This window comes from Bombus pyrosoma, linkage group LG8 (genome assembly GCF_014825855.1).
Source record: "Bombus pyrosoma isolate SC7728 linkage group LG8, ASM1482585v1, whole genome shotgun sequence".
NCBI classification, from domain to species: domain Eukaryota; kingdom Metazoa; phylum Arthropoda; class Insecta; order Hymenoptera; family Apidae; genus Bombus; species Bombus pyrosoma.
The window spans coordinates 3,862,545-3,885,513 of record NC_057777.1 but is presented as its reverse complement, the minus strand read 5'-3'; the positions used below and the strand labels follow the sequence as shown (position 1 = coordinate 3,885,513).

The 22,969-nt window shown below is 43.0% G+C and overlaps 1 protein-coding gene across 3 annotated transcripts in view; it reads right to left on the bottom strand.

The window, feature by feature from the left end:
• LOC122570445 (optomotor-blind protein) overlaps positions 1-22,969 on the bottom strand; it is a 168,035-nt gene that overhangs the window by 76,553 nt on the left and 68,513 nt on the right. For 2 of the 3 annotated variants that reach the window (XM_043732766.1, XM_043732767.1), the window contains exon 4: positions 22,719-22,881. In XM_043732766.1, coding sequence (XP_043588701.1) covers positions 22,719-22,881 — 163 coding nt within the window. The remainder of the gene's footprint in view (positions 1-22,718; positions 22,882-22,969) is intronic. The other variant, XM_043732768.1, reaches the window with a different exon arrangement.

The window sequence follows — 22,969 nt, the reverse complement described above, 5'->3', positions numbered from 1 at the left end:
CTGCTATTGCCTGGTATTTGCATATCTTTGGCTGCGTGTCAACAGCGTCAGATTGCAACGATGCAGGCGTTCAGGTGGTGATTTTAGTACCAGTATACAGTCAGCGGTACAGTGATCTTTCTCGCTTATTTTCGCGCGTGGAATAACCTCGTGCTGACGATGGTTTACTCGTACTCGATCGGTAATCGAACAGGTTCCAGCGTACTTGCACGATTTCTCAAACTCGATTTTATCACAAGGCGAATAATCTCGGGCGAAAACAATTTTACTCTGCGTTCTATTATCCTTTCGCAAACAGACTGCGCGTTTTTGTACATTTTTACATCTAACTGAGCCAGTAGACGCGTCTTTGAATCCTCGAATCTTATGCGAAAAAAAATAATTGCATAAGAAATCCAGGCGAAGAATGACTTTCGTGTTTGTACATGTTATTCAAGCAGATCGTGTATTCGCGATTTCGTCCATTTTTTCTACCGCTTGTTGCGTGGAGTTAATCGATTTGGCAAAGAATCGGCTGATATCGGCGAAACGAACAATCGGGCGGCAGAAGTAAAAACGAGGCTGCATGAAAAAATCAGAGGCGAACAGAGCGGTGAAAAGCAAAGGGGGTTGACGAGTAGGAGGAGCAGCAGTTTTCTGTCGCTCACCATCGAAGCGTGAGGCGGACAAGTCCGCGGCTCTTCGTCCCGGTTTGTCCAAGCTAAGCCGGCGCGACATCTCGAAAACCACGACACGTCCTTTGGGCCTTTCCTCGTCTTTTGCCACGCTGTGTATCCATCGACGTGTCGCGTTACGCAATCCGTCGACCAGGGAATTTCACGACGCTCCTTTCCTTCTCCCTTTCTCTCTTTCTCTCTCTTTCTCTCGGTTTCTTTACTATAGGTACCGCAAATTTTTATAAGTTTGTGGGAAATTTCAACATGCGAGAACGCATGCTGTAAGCGCAAAGATAAGATGCAAAGTGTTTTTGAAATTGTGCTACGATCGGGAAAGGAGGCGCTCTCTCGTGAAGGACTAAAAGTAGCGGACATTTTGATTGATTGAAAATAAATGTCAACGTTAAAATGAAATATAATTCAATATAAATAAAATATAATTCGATGAAATTCATGTGGAAAACGCGTATAGAGTAAAATTTGTTCGTACGAAGCTGCGAGACTCGAGAGACTCGGATACGCGCGTTGCCAGTGTCGATTTTGTTGCTACTGAAATTAAGAATAGTGTCGAGCATGGTACACGGTTTTGGTTACCTCGTCGGGTTATGAAGTAGGACGATACCAGTTCTTTATAACAGCACGTGACTTTAGAGTTACGATATCGATATATATTTTGTACGTTTAATATCGTAACGCTTTATTGCGTTGTCTTATCGTGTATCTTGTACATGTTCGAATAAAGAAATATCGAGATAGATTCGATCGATGAGTTTTAAATATCGTACAGAAGCTGAGAATTTATCAAATATCATTCCAATTATTTTCGTACTTGAAACTTCCTTAAATTTGATTAAATTTCCAAAAAATTTACTCACAACGGGAATCAGTTTCAGCTACAAACCTAGAAATGTACCGAAGCAAAGCATACAATTAGTAGCAAAGTACTGTAAACGAGGTGTCTTGGTGGCGCGAGATTTAAAACAGAAATTCCGATGCGAAAAGATCGTGAAAGTAAAAGTTCGCGAGGTTAAGCGTTCGGAAAATAGAAATTCTCAGATATTAAAATTCGTAAAGACAGCAACTGACGAGTATCGATATTCGTGAAGACAAAAATTCCTACGCATAAGAATCCGCGAAAGTAAAAATTCGTAAGCGAAAATTAGAATTCGCAAAGATAATATTGGCAACTAAGTGATTGCGGATTTGGTCAATACCGCGTAATGGAAAAATCCGCAATCGCTTAGTTGCCAACCCAATAGTTCGCCGAGGCAATAATTTGCAAAGATAGAAATTGGCAAATATCGAAATCCGTAAGGACGGGAATTTAAATCGAACATTAAAAGCAGTGGGCATAAAAATTCGTGGTGATAAGAATTCGTACAGACAGGAATTGGCAAATATTCAAAATTCGTACAGCGGCGATTAACTTAACGTGACGAGTACTCGTACGTGTACTTAAGCGATTTCTGTTCACGAACACTTTCGCTGGTGGAAGAAAAAGTGAAAGGAGTCGATGGCGGGTGCAACGAAGAACGATAAATTTCGGTCGGAATATTCGAAAGGTTCGGTGTCCCTGGTCTATTTCGCTTCGGTGGCGCCATGCGTGAGCCGGCGGAGGGGCGCGCCCGCCGAAAGAATTCCAGGAATTCCCGTCTCCCCGAACACGGGGGAATTCTTCGCACTGCCTGGACCACTTTGTCCCGACGACCCTTTATTTTCCTTTCGTGCCGCTTTTTCTGCGGACTGGCGCGCCCAACACGCGCGAAATCGTCGCGGAAATTCGGTCGCCTCTAGGAAAATTTCGCTGGAGGAAATGGTCGCGAAGGGAGAGCTACGAGACTCGAATTCTTCGTTTCGTTGAACGCGTTATGAGAGAATACTTCCCCGTGTCTCGAAAGTCAGCTCTATGGTGTTCCGAGCGTTTATGGATTTTTTTTTTGGACGCCAAGGTTCCCTTCTGTTTCCTTTCTCTTCCTTTGCAATTCTTTCTTCAGCCTCTTGCTTTCGCGAATTTCTATACGAGATATGGTAAAAACGCGTTATTTTGAGAATTATGGTTTCCTCTTCTTCTTCCTTCTTTGCATTTCTTTCTCGCACTTGTTCGTTCCAAGAAGGACATTTCTACGTAGACGATCAAACTGCGAGTCAAATTTCCCGATTAACGAAATGACGTTTCAGATGCTATGATAACTTGATTTTAAATTGAACAGTCGAAAAACGAATTGAAGAAGCAGGATAAATGAAATCGATGACTCGAAATACTCGAAAGTTATTCCACTTCGATCGCTCGAGCCTAAATGCAAAAGAGACGAAGAGAACGCGACTTCCAATTTTCCCTTTCACCCTCTGAGAAACCATCCCCTACGATCGATTTTATCCAACAGTAGGAAGACCGGTAAATTAAATTTACTGCACGACAGTTAAGAAAAATGTAATGATCGAAAACAAATAAAATGAAACTGTCATTTAATTTTCCATCGCCCTCCAAGAAACCACCCCTGACACCGCCTAACTGAACAAACGCGATCAGTTAACCAAATTCTGCGAACCTAACCAACCTCCTACCACCAACCCCGTGAACGTCCCTCGTTTCCACCGAAACCTCCATCCTCCACGAAAAAACCCACCCTCGATCATCCCTTAACGTCGCACAAATTACGACACCTCGAGCGCATCGACGAAAATTGCCCGACGAAAACAGTAGTTCCGACAGGGTCCAGCAGCGTGTGGGATTAAACCAACCCTTTGCCCACGGCTCTTGCACCCCCTCCACGAATCTCGTACAGCGATCCTTTTCGAACGCGCGTGCAAAAAAGGAACACGAGGGACAGTTGGATCGGTGGAAGGGACTGTGTCTGCCCTTCCACAGGATACACTGCACATTCCCTGTCTCGCTCACCCTCTCCCCACCCCCGGCCCTTTGCCAGACACGTGGTGGGGGCGGCCGACCGCCTCCAGAAACGCCCTTCTTGCTTCCCCGACGCATATGCTGCGTCGTATGTGCAATATGTGCACGCGCATGCACGTTTGCCCCGTGAGACTGAGAATAACTGAAAGTGTGTACGTGTAGGCGCGTGCGAGTGTGCGTGTTGGAGCGTTCACACGAAGCGCGAGCGCGCAATGAGGGAGAGGGATGGCGAGGAGCGGAGTGGTTACGGTCTTTGTCGTCTTCTCTGCTCTTTGTTAACAAGCTTTGCAAATCGGCCTCTGCCTTGGATGAACTTCTTCTTCTTCTTCTTCTTCTCCTTCTTCTTCTTCTTCTTCTTCTTCTTCTCCTACTTTTTCTTCTTCTTGTTATTAGTCTTGGTCTTAGGTTTGCGAGTTTCGGTTAGGTTTGTTGCATAAAACAGAGATGGGAACGATACGACGGGATGGTTGGGAAGTTTTAGCAGGTTTAGCACTGTTTTTGAGTAATTTGAATTTTTAGGGGCTTTTGATAGAAAAATGTGTTTCTGAGGGTTTTCACTTTAAATTATTTTTCTATCCGGGGCTGCAAAATGGAAAGCGAAATAAAATTTATTGAAAGAATTACTACGAATTTTAGACAATTTGAATTTTCTGGACATTTAAGGGCAAAGATATGGGAAATTCTAAACAACCTTTCTAAATATAGCACTGACATTTTTTTTACAATCTTGCACCACATGTTGCGTGATCCCCAATTAATGATTTTCACATTCGAGAAGCTGAAAACGATGCGAGACAACAAACAAGAGTCCGAAAATATATCTAACGACATCTAAACGTATCTCGCCTACGATTCTCAGGATCAAGATATATTTCCATGTGACGTTTGAAAAATATCTTTGAAATATAAAACCATCCTCAATTGGAGAAAATGAGAAAAAGTGCGAAATAAGGGAAGAACGTTTCGATGGAATATGCTACGCGATTCGTTGCTAATGATTCAAAGCGAAGAATATTCTGCGGCAAGTTTTTCAAAGTCCGTGGTGTAAAAAACGGCGTTTCTTTGAGCGGGTCGCGATTAATTTTACAAGAAGAATTAACAAGCGTGGATGATATAGCGCGTTAAAGAATTCTCGTCTCGAATTACAAGAAACTTTTCCACCGTGTTTCACCGGGATAAAAGCCCGCGGCTTCCTTCAGAATTCTTTCTTCCACGCTCTCGCGGCGTTTAGAATTATTCCAGGCGAAGCGGTCGGGACTTTAGCGTCAGTTGTTTGCGAAAACATCGTCAAGGGCGGTAAATTACCTTCAACGAGAGTGCCTAGGATCCCTTCTCCGAGAAAGAACTCTTTCAGAAACATCTTCTTACCGACCGTCCAAGAGCCGCCAGGATTCTACAAAAACTATTTAGCTGCTTCGAGGTTACACTTTGTCGACTACCTTGGAAACGAACGTTTCAGACAGTCGACGTACGAAATTTTATGCCGCCGCTGAACCAACGATCAGCCTCCTTTCAGAAAAATCATCTTTCGCCAAATTCTCAATTTCTTACTACCTTCGCCGTTCAATTTTCCATATTCGTTTGCAGTACCTTCGAACTGATTATCATCTCAGAATGGAGCGAGGCAATTTAGAAGTTTCGATATTAATGATACTCAATTACAGCTGGATAAGCGTAAACGTATAGTTCGATCGTACGTTACATTGGAATGAGAAAGTTGGCCAATGGAGTGAACTTATTTCGCTCTCGTCGTTGAGGAAGAGAACGAACCGATAGAAAAATCAGTCGATGAATGCAACAAACTAATAGAGGAATCATTAATCAAGCGTCAAAATACTTTCACGAACCAGCGTATCCACTACAAAGTATCGATTAAATCACGCGTCATCAATCACTAACAGTTACACGTTGAAACAGGTAAAGATAGAAAAATGGGGCAAATTATCTCCAATCCGAGAATTGCAGAATGTATGGAAGAGAAAAACGTTTCAGAAATTTTTTGATGCAATTCTCTGTAGAATTCGTTGTTGATGATTCAAAGCTAAGCAAGTATTCTGTATTATATAGAGATAGAAAAATTGGCAAGATCATTTTCAATCGGAGAAGTGAAAAACGCGCGAAGAGAGAGAAGAAGGTTGGAGAAATTTTTCCAAGAAATTTCCTGTATGATTCGTCGCTGATTAATACAAAACCGAGCGTCATAGAAAAATCGAGGAAATCATTTTCAATCCGAAAATTGGAAAATGTACGAAGCAAGAGAAGAACGTTTAAGGAGCTTTTTCCTAGGAATTTCCTGTGTGAAATGTTCGTTATTGATAATTCAAAAACAAGTATTCTCGGGTGAAAATCGGCGCAAGAGAAAAATCGTCGGTTCAATTTTCCTCTCCGTCGGGAGTGGGTTTGACGGAAGTAAAAGCGTCGGGGGCAATTTCCGCGTTTCGCCTTTGAGCCGTCCGGTTTTTAAATCCCTGTTTTTCCACAGTTTTTCGCCGCGCGTTCGACGATCTTCAAACGCAAAGGCGATGCGAAATACAGGCAGCAGAACACAGCCACCGCCGAACTCCAGCTCTTTTCTTCGGCCAGTCTCGTCAAGGAGCACGCGTTTCTTTCCCTAATTAGAGCCTCCGTGTCTTTTGTTCTTTTTCGTCTGGCCTTCGTCAACGTTCGATTACTTTGATACGTTTTTCGTCGACGTGGCCCCGAGAAAGTCGCTTTGAAACTCTCCGTTTCTGGGTTACAAGAAACGAGCGAGTTAAGGAACGTTAGTTGGGTTTAACCCTGCCGTGTTCTTCCGGCTAATTCCGACGCACATTTTTCTTCTTTCTTTTTTTTTTTCTTTTGGTTTTCAGCATCGAAAAGTATCTCGAGTTTGAGCAAAATACAGGAAAATCATTGCTGGTACGTGTGACTTCTTCTTTCATTTTTATGTCGAATATTTTATTGTGACGTTTAAAGTCTTCTGGTTTGCACAAATACGAGCTACAATGCAATAGGTATGAAAGACATAGTTGGATGGTTAGGTGTGTATAAAGAAACGCGACGTTTTAACGACAGAATCGCCGACGATTAGCAATAATCAGCTGTACCAATCGTACAGAGGAAATCTACGCAAAACTGTACAGTAGTATCCCGAAAGTATCGCTGCTTGATATTTTCCAACCCTCAAATACAATTCTATATGTCACTTTGAATTTTTATGGGAACAAAATGGACCATACGTGGTTCAATAAAATAATATAAAACAAAGAATATTCTGCGTCTATTATTTCTTCATAAAACAAAAGAAACCATCGATATTACCAGGCAACATATCAATACTACCTGGTGATACTAAAATTCCATTGACAGTATTTCAATACCAGTCTCGTTCCTTTACTTATATTTATTCCCAGGAGCAGAAATTTGCATAAAAGTTCGCAGTCTGCTTAGGAAAATAATCTCGCGAGGTTGCCACGAGTTACGCAACTCTTTCGAAGAACCTTCTTTCCAAACCATTGCGCAAACATATCGCCGTTCAACCCCTCGGCATTTTTGTCACTTTCAAGTTTCCGTATGGAGAAACCTTCGCGTATCACCTAAACCTTCCTATCCAATTATCATTTGTCTGGCCCGTCAAAAACTCACCCTAAAAACCTACTTCCATCAGCCATCTTCCGGAGCCGCGAAACTCCAGTTGCTCCGTCCCTCCATATATACCGACATATGTACGTTCACCCCAAAAAAGAAGCTAGTGGAAACCCTCTTACAATTCGTCCGGCGACTATCATCCCCCTTGTGTCCCACCCCTGACACACGTAAAACCATTCAGAAGAAAAGCATCCGTCTCTGTGGATCGCCATTACAGATCACAAGAAGATCCGCGGGAATCCATCAGCATCGCCCTTCGCGTGCAACTTCGCCTTCCGTTAACGCCAGGGGTTGCTGTGCGTGTTTGCGTCCGCCGGCAAGAGGGTGAGAAACGCGGCGACTCTCGATTGGATAAGACTGGATTGGCAAGACAGATCGTTCGGGATCGCCTTACAAGCCTGTTCGATTCTATTAAAACGAGCCGCCGGGGGTTGCGACCGCCCCGAAACTTCGACCGCCCCACTACCGAACATAAACGACGGTTCTTTGCGGCTGTAGGAGACAGCCGTAGGTTTCTAGGAGTCTGGTCGCCCGACGCTGTGTCGCGGGGGTGGCTATCGTCGGTTATTAATGGATCCACAGTGCCTCGGAGAAGTCAGGACAATGTGGATTATTTTTCTTTTTTTTTTTTTTTAAGAGGAGAGTTGGAGGAGTAGTTGGAATCGTAGACGAAGGGTAGTTTCGTGTATTTCTTGAAGGGGCAGAAATTTTTGCTATCTACTGGAGATCGCGAGGTTGAAGGATTTCTTCGATTTTGTGGTTTTAGATCGCTTCGAAAGGCGCTGCATCTCGCAGCGATCCGGCAATTTTTATAATTTCATCTCGTCTACGTTTTAAAAAGACGTTTGCTAAACATTTTGGAAACTGGAATTTTTGTTACAGGAACCAGAAATTTTGCATAGGAGCAGTTCGAGGAGTATTGCGAATTTTTTAATTGGTGAAAGTACATTGAACGTTTTGCGACGTCTCAATTAGAACGAGAAATTCTGCGCAGAGACTGGGCAAGAGAATTGTCTCATACGTTGAACCTTCAAACACGATATTACACTGAAATTACACTGAATTTGCTCGACTATCGGCGAAAGAGGACCTCCAGTCAACAGATCGAAATATTCGACCGAGTTGCAGGAAAGAAAGCAAACTGTCCCAGCGCCTCCCTATCCATCGAGGGCGCAAGTAGTCGCACGACAGTCGACTCGCGGCCTGATAACGCCAGCTGACATTCTAATTCACGATTTATGGCGGCGCGTGTCACCTGTCGCGTCCAACTTCTTCAAAGAGAGACGATGATCGACCGGAGGCAACAGCTGTCGCGGTTTTGCGCCGTGTTCTCGATCTCTACAATCGACTATCGATCTTTCCAACTGGTTCACTTACGAATTCACCCAGACAAAAGGAGCGTCGGCGTGTGACAGCTGTCAGTCAGCCGTCGCTTTTGATGAACCACGAAGAGAACAGAGCGGCGAGAAAGAGAAAAGAGAGAGAGAGAGAGAGGATCGTTGTGCAGGAGGCTTAAGCTCGCCGCGAGGTCAACCTGACGGTTCCGTGTTCCCACTGTAATTTCGTGGCGTGCGCGGTGGTCTGCTGGACTTCCGTGCCGCGGTCAACTCGACCAGATAAAGAGAGAACCACGCTTTGCCTGACTTCTGCCCGGGCAACTGGCGTTTGCCTGTAATTTCGCCCACCGAAACGCCGAATTTGGGTCAGTTTCCTTCTTTTTTTTTTTCGTTTTTTTAACATTTGAATAATCGGCCCATCAGCTTTCCATTGGAACGAAACGATTAATCCGTTTCCAGAGACCCTCAATTTAAGGAATCGAGTATCCACTTCGCGTCTTTAAATCTTTATGTACGTTTGACGTTAAATGCGACGCACTTTGGTGAGAAACGATCCAATTGCGAAAAAATAATTCCTTTTTCTATTCTGTATGTTTTTTGTAGACAAAATTATGTCTTTTCCAACGAGATCAAGCTGAGTTTCCCAATAATTATCGACTTCGGAACTCGCAATTAAAGTAACGTATCAATAAGGAAAGTAGGCGCTTGTTTATCGCATTAATTAAAATTACAAAACGTCTTTAATTGATCGTGCAAGCTTCATTGCTCGACGATAACGTCGAGTTCCTATGTACACGTACCCTGATCAACCTTAAATGAAACACGTAACGCAGCTGGCAACGAAACAGGCAACCCCACTGCATAACTTCGAGTGCATAATTTTCAACGAGTGCGTAACTTTGAACGCGTTTATCTCGCAAAGTCACCTTCTTAACTTCTTTTTACCAGAGCACGTCGCACGTATCCTCGATCCCCCTCATGTGCGTCCCCCTTAACGGCAATCGATACAAAATTAGAAAACGAAGGAAAATCTGTTCCGACACTGGCCTCGAACCTCACCGACTCTGATCTGTCCCTAATAACAAACGACAAGCAGACTCTTAAACTGTCATCATCGAGCCACTGGACGCCGTAACAATTTACGATTAGGTCGTTTAATTTCGAAATTCTTCGTTCAATTCAACTGTACTACCATTGATCTCGAGAAAAGTGAAGAACGAAAGGCGCGCATAATACGAAAGGAAATAAAATACGAAATAAAACGACTAGTGACGATTTTCGTTATATTAGCAAAAGTTCCAATGTTTCATTTTATTTCGTATTCTTATTTCTAATGCAATAATTTGATGATTAAAAGAACGAGGCCCGTGTCGCCAGACTGCGACTAGCCCTTGGTCGTTAATCAGCACCCGCATACATCGTCCTACCTCTTTTCCCTTTCTCTCTTTCTCTCTCTCTCTCTCTCTCTCTCTCTCTCTCTCTCTCTGCCACCCTTTTTGTCCCCCGCCGATCGCGCGCGAGACTGCAGTTCATGAATAACCGCCTTTCGCCTTGTTCGGTTCTTATTGGCAGCCGCGCAGGTGCCAGCCGCGCATTAGCATTCGACACGTGCAATTCGACGTGAGCCGGTATCGTTTTCCAGAAATTGGCTGGAGGTAGCCACCGCATCTTGTACGAATATACGTTATGGTCCGCTTTCTCGCTTTATTTTCTGCATAGCTTCGGGCTTCTTATTATATTGTCACGAACTTTCTGGCGATGTTGAAAGTGCGAGGCATACGCGATGCTAAAAAAAAACCAGCTCCTCAAAAGCCAGACTAGTTCATTTTCTATGGATTTCTCGTTACACAAGTATCCGATTAATGGCCGATTTTCAAAAGAGAATTATCTACTTGCTCGTTTATTACAAAATGACATATGTAAATACCTGGTAGGACAAAATTCCAAGATAAACTGAGAAAATGGTGTTTGGAATATTCTTGGTCCTCTAATCGAGTAGCTTCTTAACCACTGGAACGTGCAACGGTGTCTGAGGAAATTCAGCCTGGCAAATAGAACTCGAGTAGTTTCCGCACCAGTCGCGTACAACGTTTACGTAATCAAACAGTTTATGTATCTAGAGATACGCGCGTATCAAAAAGCTCTTTCAACGACTCTTCTAACATTCTTTGAAACCGACTCGTCCTAATCGAGTTTAAAGATTAGAGAACGTTAGGAATTTCACTTAAAACGAGTCGAAATATATTTTCACGTTTCGTAAAAAATTCACTGTCTTTCTATTCTTCGAGCAATCAAACGATAAGAAACTCGTTACTCGACCCGATAGAACCTGACAAACAGGGAACGCTGCGCTGGAAAATAAACGTATTGCGCGCTAGTATTAGGTTGTCCGAAAAGTTTCTTTCGTTTCATAAGGCGATGAACAACGATTTCTGTTTTATATTATTTTATTCAATTAGGTACAATCTATTTTGTTCTATTTCTATTATTATGTTCTAAAACTAATATAAAACAGAAAATATCGTGCGTCTTATTGAGATATGTATAATTTTATGTGCTACACTAGGTTAGCTGCGTAGTAGTGATACTTGTGTGTGAATATCAGTGTGCGGAAGTATGCGTGCGCGCGGCGTCTCGAAAACAAATGAACGTAAACGGTTCAGTCGGTTAGAAACTGCTGAGACGCGTGCGAGTTTGTATCGATGAATATCTTTGAAATCGTTTATCAAATAAATATATAATTATTCTAATATAAATTCCAAGTGTAAATTTGGTGTTCCTATACCATTATTTCGGCTATTCCAAAATTCTCAACACGTCTATTATTTCCTTATAAAAGGAAAGAAACTTTTCGGACAACGTAATACTTGTCCGTAGACTTTACACCGTATGCTCGAAACAATTTCATTGGACGGCGGACAAAAGACGGTCAGGTAACTCTGATAAAAGCACGTAGCGTCGAAACTGGCGATTACGATCGGAGTCGAGCTGCTATCGGCGAGGATAATTGCACGACATCGGTGTTGGAGACACCGGCTAACGAAGTCCAACGAGCCGCGTGCTATAAAGATTGTAATCAGTCACCGCGATGGACGGCAAGGGTTGTTAGGGCCGGAGGAGTAGGCGCTAAACAGCAGATAATGAAACGAGTCGGCCAAGTAATTTTATCGTGGAATTAACGCGGTTCGATCAACCCACACACGCCTCTTGCCGCCTGGAAAACCGATCGTTTCTCGCCAACACGTTGACTTTCGTACGCCCACCTGGCGAGTGTCTCGTACGATAAAGGTACGAAGAGACGGCAGTTTAAGTATCTTTTAAGGACAATCTTTCTGCCAGACTATAAATCGAGTTATTATACACATGGGCGTGAGAGATTTGCACGGGAAAATTTAATCGCCTTGGTCGATTGCAGAAGGTGGAGATTCCGTAGAACGAATCTTACGGTGTTGTATTTGGTCGAGTTAAATTGCCGGTTTAATGAAACCAAGCGCTGTCTTTTACACTGTGTTTCCATAGGATGCCGGTTATAGACAGAGCTTGCGAGGAACTTTTTTTATCAGACGTGATTATAGGAACTGAAGCAATTATAAGTAGAAAAGTGGAAACTTCTAACTGTACGTAGTTTTAATTTAGCGTTGTAGCGTCTGATTAGAAGGTTGTAGCCAGTTGTGCTCAGAGTTTCTTAACAGAGTTGGATAAATGCTCGATGCGCGTACGTAGATTAATCTGAATTTTCTCCAACGAATATTCGGTTGCACGAAATCCGGAAAATATTAGATGCTAAGAGAACTGTATCTCTTCCGTGGAACAGCGCTCCCGTGCGCTCGCGCGTCGGTGATCCTGGCGGATAATAGTCGACCATGTAACAATCCAACGAATTTACTTAAAGCGAAGATCCAAAGAGGCGAAGGTTGATGAATCGTTTCGATAGGAACGAAAACGAGAAGTTAGATTTCCTAATTTTCTAAAACAATTCGAGTCCAAGAGATTCTACACTTCCCGTTAAATGCAAATACACTGGTAGTTCGATTTACGCGGAGTATCCGTGGATTCGTTTCACGCGAATAAAACGAGGGACCAGTGTACATTTATTAGGTCGTCGGAAAACTTTCTTTCGTTTTATAAGAAAATAATCGATGCACAACGTTTTTTCGTTTCACATTGTTTCATCGAATTACGTATAATTCATTTTCTTCTATCAAAATAAAGATCACAACGTTCACAACAGATTAGACCTCATGTTTGTATAAAGATGCATCGTTGTAACAGACGCGTCTGCAAAAGAAAGACACTTTTCGGACAACCTGATGTATGTAGAATCCCAGCAGCCAATAAATAGGAAAAATTGCATATTTAATCTACGCGATAAGAACGTTTAGTGGCAGCTAAGAACGAGAAGAACGAACGAAGGATCTCACCCGTAAAGAAAACCTTCTCGTTTAGGTCTCACCCTTGTCATAGATAGGAAACGAAGGGAACCGCGATACGCTGATGCAAACGCAATAATTACGCGTATCTGGCCCCCTCGACGTTCGTGGCGTACCCGTTATGTCATTATCCCATTTATTATAACCATCAGCAGCCACTATGGACCGGATTCCACGCCCGTTTCTCGCTCGACGAACGCAAATTGCCCGGCACTGAATCGACCCGACGCGATGATGTCTTGATATGGAATGCGCGATCGTTAATCGACTATGGAACATGAAGCTACGTCGACGTCGGCTACGATACCGTACAATGATACTAATACTAATATTAGTGTCGGAGTAGCAAGCACTAAACTGAACAGTTCGAAGAAAGCGAGAACTTTGGCTTCGTTTTTGGTGCGTTTAAAGTCTCTAGCATTTGGATTTTCCACGTTGACATACAGTAATACACAGTGGTGGGTAAAGGAAAATTTCAAGTTCATACACTATGAAAATTAGTATCTAAGTAGAAAGTACTAAAATGAGCAATACCAACAAAGTGACTACTTTGAGTTCGCTTTTGGTGTGTGTGAAATCTCTGCTTGAAAGTTTAACGCTGCTACGCTGCTGTGAATATTAGTCATTTTTGTATTATCAACTCTTCGCCATATTGATAATTGGGCTGCTGATATTAATGCAAATTCCAGATTTTATCGACGTAATTAAAAATAATTGAATATACATAGAGCACCGTTTCACCTATTAAATATGGTACCAAGTATCACACGTTGGATATTTTACAGATTTTTCTATATTATATTTCGCAACTTGGAATTTCCCAAATGCATAAAAACCGGTAATTTATCGATAACAATTATATGTCTTTTATGCTATATATTATATTTATTCGTTGCTCTTGTTAAATATAAATTCATTATACCGTCTCTTTATACTTCTTGCTTTGTTTAAACTTTCTCTTCACCGCCATAGTAAATGTGCATGTTCAGGGATCAGGAATGACGAAGACCGTCGACTGGGTGGTTCTCGATGTTCACAGGAAAGGTTTGTCGAACGCATTGACGCCGCTTTTTGCTAACCTTGCGAGCCATTTGTACGGCTGTGTGGAGAAACTGATGATCGCGAACGAAGTGGGACGTTTATGGTGTTTGGCGATATTGGTGAAGTTCAAAGTAGTCATCACGTTTTTCCTCGTGCGCACTAACATTCTCGTGAAAGTGGTCGTCAGACCAGAGGGACGCGTTCCACGTATCTGTTTTGTGTGTTTCGTTTGCTCCTTTTACGAACTCAGAATTGTCGTACGATGGAACTAATATCGTTAGCGACATTTTGTAACTCATCGATATTAACGAGTTCGTTAGCGGACGATAATGACTACACAAGATTTTGCCAGTTTCTCATCGAAAAATCATCGACGCATCCAAAACACGGGTTTTCAGAGGAAAAAGAAAAGGGAAGTAAAAGCAAACGAAAAAGAGATTTAAAAAAAGGCTTTTATTCGAGTATAATCAGAGCCGAGGGACGTGCAAATTCACCGGAGCCAGAAAGGAACGTGTGAACGAGCCCTCGTGAAATCCACCTCTTCGCCACCCCCGTCGTTCCGGTTAGAATCTGCCGCAGAATTCGCGCGCGCGATCGTTACCGTAGAGAGGCGTCCCCGAGGGAAATCTGCAGGAGTGCGTGCCGAATGTGGTCATGCCAAACGATTCACAGCGACGTCTGCCAGAGAGGGTTTAAGCCCTTCCCTATCCTTATACTCTTCAAACGCGATTGATGACATTTCGGAAAATTTCAACCTGATCATTCTTATTCGATCTCATTTGCTGTTTAAGTGACAGTAATTCTATCAATATTGGGAATCTTTTTGTCCATTTAGAATACACTTACTTAATCTGTCTTATAATTAAATAATTCAAGAATTTGCAGATATAGATCCTGTAAAGTAAGAAAATTGTTCTGTAAGATATGACGATCACAAACGCCAGTTCTATAGTTATATATTGACTTCTGAAAATTAATTTAATCGGGATTTTACATACTATCATATATATATATAAAATAGTGTACACCCAATTTACAGTATTGAAGCAGCTTTTTATTCAAGCTCCAGTTTATCGATTATGTTCGGGGAAAAAATGAATTTGCACGAGCATTCACAGTCTAGTTGTCAAATTTCCGAAATCTAACACCTGATTTCACGCTGCGCTTTAAACACTGTCGTATTAGGTTGTCGGAGAAGTATCTTTCTTTCGCAAACGTGTTTTTCGCAACAGTGAAGCTTCGTACAAACGTGAAACCAAGTGTTTATCTCAGCAGAACAAAATCCGACGAAACAACATAAAACGAAAAACGTTGTCCGTCCATTACTTCCTCATAAAACGAAAGAAACTTTTCCGACAACCTGATACAAGCACGTAGCTGCGTGTGAAACTCCGCCTCACGGATACGTCTATGAAACTGTTGATTTCGCGAGAAAATAGCAAACAGTATTTTTCATCGTTACCTTCTGATAAATTTATATATTTTAAGCGACATTCGCGTATTGTTAATACAAATCGACCATAGTGTCAACATACTGCAAGTACGTGTCCACATGGTCCTAGCTCGAAATCAAAGAGGGTGTAGGCGGGAGTGGTGCAGCGCAATGGCGCGTGCAACACGCTCGCGAGTGCAGGACACGCGAGTGCACGGAACACGAATCGGGTCGGTGTTGGTCGCACGGCGAACAGCAAAATGGCCCCCGACCACGGTCGAAGCTCACACGAACGACGCCTCGACGCGCACGCGATTCCGTAATGAGACAACGTGTGCGTGTGAACGAGCGAGCGCGCGCGTGTGCTAAACCGCGTGGGTGCGTGCACGCAACGAAAACGCGTGGGACTAGCGTACAGAAACAAACAAAAAAAAAGAAAGAAAAAAGGTAACCACGTCGAGCTTGTTCAACGAAAAGTAATTCGTTGTTTGTCTGTCCCTGTTTGTTTGCTCTGTTGTCCCTCTTTTAGTTTCTGTGTATTAGGATGTTGTTACCGGCAATCGGCGTTGAGAAACGTGTTTTTCTAGGGCTTTCGGGGGAAGAATAGGGAAGGTTGATGGGGTTTTTTTTTGTTCAATTAACAATGGTGTTTCTGTGTCCATTAATCACCATGAAGTGGGTGTGGGTTTTAAGAGTTGCCAACTTTAATATCGTTCGATATTTCGCATCCGCGTCTCATTTTCATATCTCGTTTCCACGTTCTTCTTCATTTCACGTGTAGTGGGGACAAACTGATGCCGCGGTGAATAAAATTCTAGAAAAGATTATGCATCCACTCAAAGGCCTTGGGACATAATTATTATAACGTGTTAGAATGTAATTATATTAGAGATATCACGATCGTTGTATTAAATTAGTTATATCGAAACTAACGTATATCGAGGTTGACTGAGAATGTGAATGACAGATCTATGTAAATTAATTTTACTCTGTAGCCGATAGGCAGAGATCAATAAAATACACACATGGCACATACATTAGCTTAAAATTCGAATAAGATTACGTACACAGTAAAAACACCAAGAAATGGTATCTATGCGATAAAGAAAACGGACCATTTTACCAAACTACCAAGATTTTCTTAGAGACAGACTTTTCAAAGCTTCGGTTCTAGCATCATTTTAGCATTCTAATCAAAAGCAAACCTCCTAAACCATTAAACAACTTTAGAAATAACATTGTCTCTCCCCTCTCTCTCTCTCTCTCTTCAACCACCCCAAAGCCCACCAAGCGCACCCATCAGCCTCATCACCCGATACACTTCAATTTTTTCCACTCGTGATGACTGTTCCGTGCTCGGAACAATTTCGATCGCGAGTCACCGCGGGTAAAATGGGAAAAATCAACGATGGAATGGGGTGGGGTGGTACAGGGTGGAGGGATGGTAATGGAACGCTAAGCGACATGTCGACAGGGCAGAGAGGCAGAACTACAGGTGTGCAGGTACACGCTAAGCAAATCACGGGACGAGGAAAAAAAACGGGAGCGTGCAATTTCCCGCGTATCGTTCGGCTCCTCTCGCCAGTACGAAGCTTTTCCACTCGCGATCGAAGCCTGGACACACTGGATAATTAAAGCTGCGAGGCACGTTTGATCCAGTTTCGCTCGATTCGTTCGTCCGCGCTGATTGTTTCCCGTTTTAATTTTTGGAATATTGGAAAAAGGATACCGGCTCGAACGGTGCACCGCGGGAAATGGACATTAAAACTGATTTTCCGACCAACCTCCGATTGGACCTGTCTCTGACTGATTCCATTTTTTTTTTTTTTTTTTTGCTACTTTTATTATTATTATTTTTTTTTTCTTTCTTTATTAAGGTTGTTCGCTTCTCGAAGTTTCTCGCCGATGTTCGACGTCCAACGTGGCCGAGTAGGATTTTATATTTTGTACGAAGGTTTGGCAGGTTGACTGGATTTTTAAATAATCTTGGGTGCAGGTTTAATAAGAGATGTTGCGTTGGTGGAGGAAAATTTGAGGCAATACGAGGGGTTTAAAGCTGTGGATGGGTCGGAGGGTTATCAAGTTAATTGGAGCGGCTGCTCTACACAGAGTTTCTTGCTTATTTTAGTATCTTTCTATCTCTAACTATCTAGTGGTCTTCAATTTCTACTATTTGTCATCGTCTGCTGTCAAAAGTGTCATTTGTCATTCGCTTGATGAACATCTACAAACACTCTTCGCAAGAAACTTCGCGTATTCTAAAACAGTTTGCCAAACGAGTTCTAAGTTACCTTGTCGACTTTGGCATAACGCTAACTCCAATTGACACGAAGAAAGCTTAGAAAATTTCAGCAGAGTCTTGCGATCGATCGACGATATCGGTAACAAATATTTAGAATTTCCAAGTGGTCCAAGAGTCAACAGATCACAATTTCGTAATTCTAGGTTTCCACCCATCTTCCCATTACGAGAATATCGGTCAGATTTGCTTATGACAGATTCGAGGAAGGAAATTCAGGTTGAAAAATCTAAGAACGACAGATAAGCAGATAGATACTGGCGAGAAGAGCGGTGGTACCGACGCCAGACGTGGAGAGGTTGCGCTTTTGTCGAAGCACTCGAAAACGAGGAGTCGCCGGATCTTCTTTATGCCAGCAGTTGGCCGATCCCGGCTGAAAGGACGACGGATGCCTGCTCGCGGCGCGGATTAAACGTCGAGATCAAGTATTCTTGATAAAGGTAGCGGATCAAGTGGCGCGGAGAACGACTAAATCGAGGGAAAACCAGCGACTCCGAGCCTCTGTCGCTCCTACGTCGTTTCTCTGTCCTGCAACTGACATACAACTGGTTCACAAAAGTACTGGACCGTTTATCATAGAAAATATTTACGTACGTTTATGTTGCGACGTGTTATGATAAAAGACTCTGAAATTTTGTTAGCACTCTTTAAATCGGCCAAATTTTAAACGAATGCTGAAAAGCGTACAAGGGAGTTACAAGAATCCCGCGACGAAATTATCTTGTTATTATTTTTCCATCCACTTAGGGTTGGAAAATTACCTAATGGAACGAGAAGCCATTCGCAGACTGACGAGCTTCTGTGTATGTACAGATACGTCTTCTTCTATCTTTAAATCTCGGAACCATTTACTCCAAACCATCAGTTGCAATTAAAGGATTGCCTGAACCCTGCTACCATTCAAACACTTTTTACCTTGCGCGACTAACCAAACGAAGATCCATCAATAGACAAACGACCTTCCATATGTACAAACGAGCCTTCAGCAGCACTAAACGACTGCGTTTGAATCTTGAAAACTTTTAGGTGAAATCGTCAGTAGCGCTTAAAGAATGTCGAAAATCCCGCCATTAAAAGCTCCATCCTTGACGCGCCTATCGAACCGAAATCTCCTTATTTCTTAGCTTCGCTTTAAGTCAATCACTTTAAGAACCGTTTAAACAAAAGGCGGATCGTTAGACGAAGCTTCGACAGTCCCAAGAAAACAGTTTTAGATGTCCTTGGAACCTCGACTTGACTCTCGGTGTTTCCCTAATTTTCCTCGAACCACGGCGCAATCGGAGGACAAGTCAAGCGAAAATCAGGAAAATTAGCGCCAACAGCCCTCGGACTCTGAGGGAGCGGACGGATCCGTAATCCTCGGCCCGAGTCGGCTGCCCTTTGTCGAGAAAATCCCATGGCGGCAAACAAAAATGAGACACTCGACTCGACTGGAGTCCTTCGAGATGGCTTCCTCGAGTGCTCGTCTTCAGACCCCTGGCACACGAGCAAACATAGCTCCGGCTAAAGGACCACGAGGTCAACAAACACCGGGGAAAACGGTCAGCTCCTGTTGCTCCCGTTTTCCTTTTTTTTTCCCTTTCCTTTTCTGTTTAAAGGAGACTTCAAATCTTTGTGAATTTGGTTTCCCAGGAGCGCGGGAAATTTTGGGATCGTCCTGTTCATCGGACCGTGTCTTCGGGGTTAATGGATTCGGACTTTGGTCAATTCCTCGTGGAAAACTCGATGAAGTTTGTCGTCGTTCTTGGAGGTTTTCTTTGTTCCCTGAGATGAAGGTTCTCGTGGTTACTTGATGGACACTTCGGGACTGTCTTTTTGGGGTGGAAGAGGGTTTGTGAGCAGAGGTGTGTTTTTCGAGAGGATCTTACGCAGCTTGGAGGAGGTTTTCAGGTTTTTGAAAAGTACTCGAGCAATCCTTTTTAACAGCTTTAATTGGTCACCCATGTTGGTATAAGTTGTTTGGGATACTTCAATGCAAATGTACTCGAATGTCTTAGTTTTCTGTACACTGGAACAAGGGACTCGTAGTAGCCACTTTGTCTGCCTTTTAACCGAGTTCTCTTGCAAACTATTTTTAATTCATTTTCGAAAGAGCTGTGGGCTGCTTTTGTCAAAGTGACATATAATATATTCGCGTGAAATTGGAGAAGGCTTAGGTCATCGTTTCGTTACTTTCGAATCTGCTTAAAAAATTCTGCGAATTTCGCAACCTTCGCCTCTTTTTATGGAAACGGACTGCATTTAAGATTGAAGTATAGTCCGCGAGGAGAAGCTTGCAAGCGAGTACATCTCTTTAACGACATACATTTCTAGATAATTATCGAAATCCATCGGAAACCGCGTACGATTAGTTTTATTTAGAAAAAACGGCTCGATCCATGTGACAAAGGGGTTTAAAACCGAATAAAAAGCCTTCTAGCTAACAACGCATCTCCGAATCACTCAAGATAAAGGTCCAGCAGCTGACGATCACCTCTGAAAGCCTCGTTCCGCCCCACATATCGCGAACCAAAGCAATACTTGAAAACCGTGCTCCTCGAATCTTCCCCGAATTCGGAAAGGGTTGACCGGCTCCAACAAGCCTCTTAGAACTGCCTCTTATACATTTTCTGGGCTCGTGCACAGGCTCATAGAGTTTGGAAGACACAAGTGAACCGTGGTTAACACGGTGGTTACCTTCAACCTCATCGAGGACCCATTCAGAATAAAATGGGAAAACGAAAAAAAAAAGACTGAGAAGAAGCCTGGTGTGGCGTATCGGCAGCAACTCCACCATATAACGATAAGAAGAAATCAAAACATTCAAGAAGTTAACAAAGAGACCGACCCTAATTCTATTCTTCTTCCAAATATCATTGTACATTTATCATTCTTTATCTTGGAGTTGCTCGTGTAAAGAAATATGGAAAACGCATATTCCAACTAATTTTATTAATTCCCAAACATTCTCAAACCTTGTCATTCGTTGACAACTGTCACCGCCACTTTACGTGGTAAATGTACTATCACAACTCTCGTCACAAAATCTGCAAACACATATTTTAGGTGTCTAACACTATTCAGGACCTATTTACAACGAACTGGACAGATCCAAGGAAAGACTGAGAAAATGGGAAACCTGTCGGCGCATATGACACACGGTGTTTCACCATACAGCAGGTAGGAAGAGATGGAAACGAGCGAGAAGTTGACAAATATATCGCTGCTAATTCCATTCGCCTTACCAAATCCAAAGTTATTCGTTTATTCATCTCTGTCTTAGAATTCTGCGTATAAGGAAGTGCCAGAAACATCTATTCCGAATTAAACTTGAGCCAGACACTATTCCACACGATCGTATTAACCTATTATCGATTATCGTATCGCATTAATGTCTGGCATTAAAAAAATCTGCGAGTACACGTCGAGCGTACGTATCGCGTTTGCCCCCGGCTGCGTGCCCCCATGACTCCGATCGGAAAATCGGAGCAGAGGCTGAGAAAATAGGAAATCCGTGCGGCAGTACGAAGAAATTGGAACGATCGGACCAGAAGAGCGGAGCAGAGAAGAGAAGAGAGAGACGAGAGTAGGCTGAAGGGATGAGGAGGTGGAAGACGAGGAGGAAGAGAAAGGCTGCTGGTCGTAACAAAGGTCGGGCTGTGCCAACCATTGACATCGCTCTGGGCCCCGGCCTGGAGGACTAGATTTCACGAGCCAGCGATGCAGGATCCTTCAAAGGATGCCGACATGGGACTGCCGCAAAAAGGATTCGCAAAAAAGGAGAACGGTGCAGCGTCCACCGGGCAAAAGGGGGCCAGGGGATGTGGTGGTCGCTGAAAGAACCAGGCTTCTTTGGTCCGACGTTGGCTTCCGCAGACCCACGGCCTTCCCTCTCTCCCTTTTCTCTTTTCGTCTTCGTCTTCTTCTCACAGAAAACGATCGAGAGACCACTATATGCAACCCGGCAAGGAGGCAGGAAGAGGCAGGGGCGAGGCTAATAGAGAGGAGCGGACCAGGCCACCATCGGGACACCGGCTGCTGCAACTACTTGACGCCGAAATCCATCGCGATAACTTAATCCGCTGGGATTATGGGCACACGAATTCTCTCAGATAGGTTAATTCGAGTGCTTTCTGCATTTTCATACAGGCCAACGTGGCAGTATATCGTTGGCTAGTCGATTTCTAGCGCTGAAGAATGGAAAACATGGTAGTGACGTGTACGAGGTGATCGCTCAGGTTGTTAGGTTTTTATAGTATTCGTAACGGCTATCAGGCATAGATTAATGGCAATTTAGGTTCTCTGGCGTTTGGTAAATTTTATGCTATTTATAATAATTAACAGGAACAGGTTGATACCACCAGGTTTTTAGATTTTGATATAGGGAAACGTGGCAGTGTATTGAGAGCTCGCTGTTTGTTAAGGTGGAGGTGGATAGTAGAGCGAGCGAGTTTGCTCAAGTTATTAGATCTTATGAGCGTATTCTTGATCTTAGGAATGGCTTGTGTTTTAAGTGGTAACCTTTTATGCTAATGAATTTGCAGAGCGATATGGAAGATAGAAAATTCACGACGCAGACAGGAAGTTGTAAGAGATCGACCACTCGGTTGCCACGAATTAATCTTTCGCGTTAATAAACGTACACTGTCGTATAGAAGACAGAACATTCGGAAAACATACGGCAAGTTTTAAATGATAATTTTTTCCATGAATTAATTTGTAGGCTCGTGTGGATACGCGAAGTTGTAAGCGATCGACCAAATAAATTAATTTTTTGCGTTAATAAATTTATATGTTAATGTAACAGATAGAAAATTGGCGAAACGAAGAGACGAAGTAGTAAAGTGGTCATCGTCGAGGACGGAGACTGCCGCGTGCACGCGGCCTAACGAGCTTTTAATCGGTCGATCGTTAGGTCGTTAGCCGGGCAAACGTTAGCGATTAATTGCGAGACTCGGAGCTCCAACTTAGGCTAGTAAGTAAGTAATTGTTTGGTTGGCGTTACGTACAGTACTTACAAAGCCGTGCTTGTCGCTGATGTTGTTAGTCAGTTTGAGCTTGTGGAAGCTCACCACCTTCTGCATCCACTGCTCACCGCTACTCGGCGAATCAGGATGGATGTACATCCTCTTCGGCATTTCCGGGTCTGCCTTCCCCGCTACCATCCACCTGCTACTCGACAAACACGTTCAAAAAATCATTAAAAATCTTTTCAATCGTAACATTTCTTTATAAAGCAGGAAAATTTATATCTTTTCCA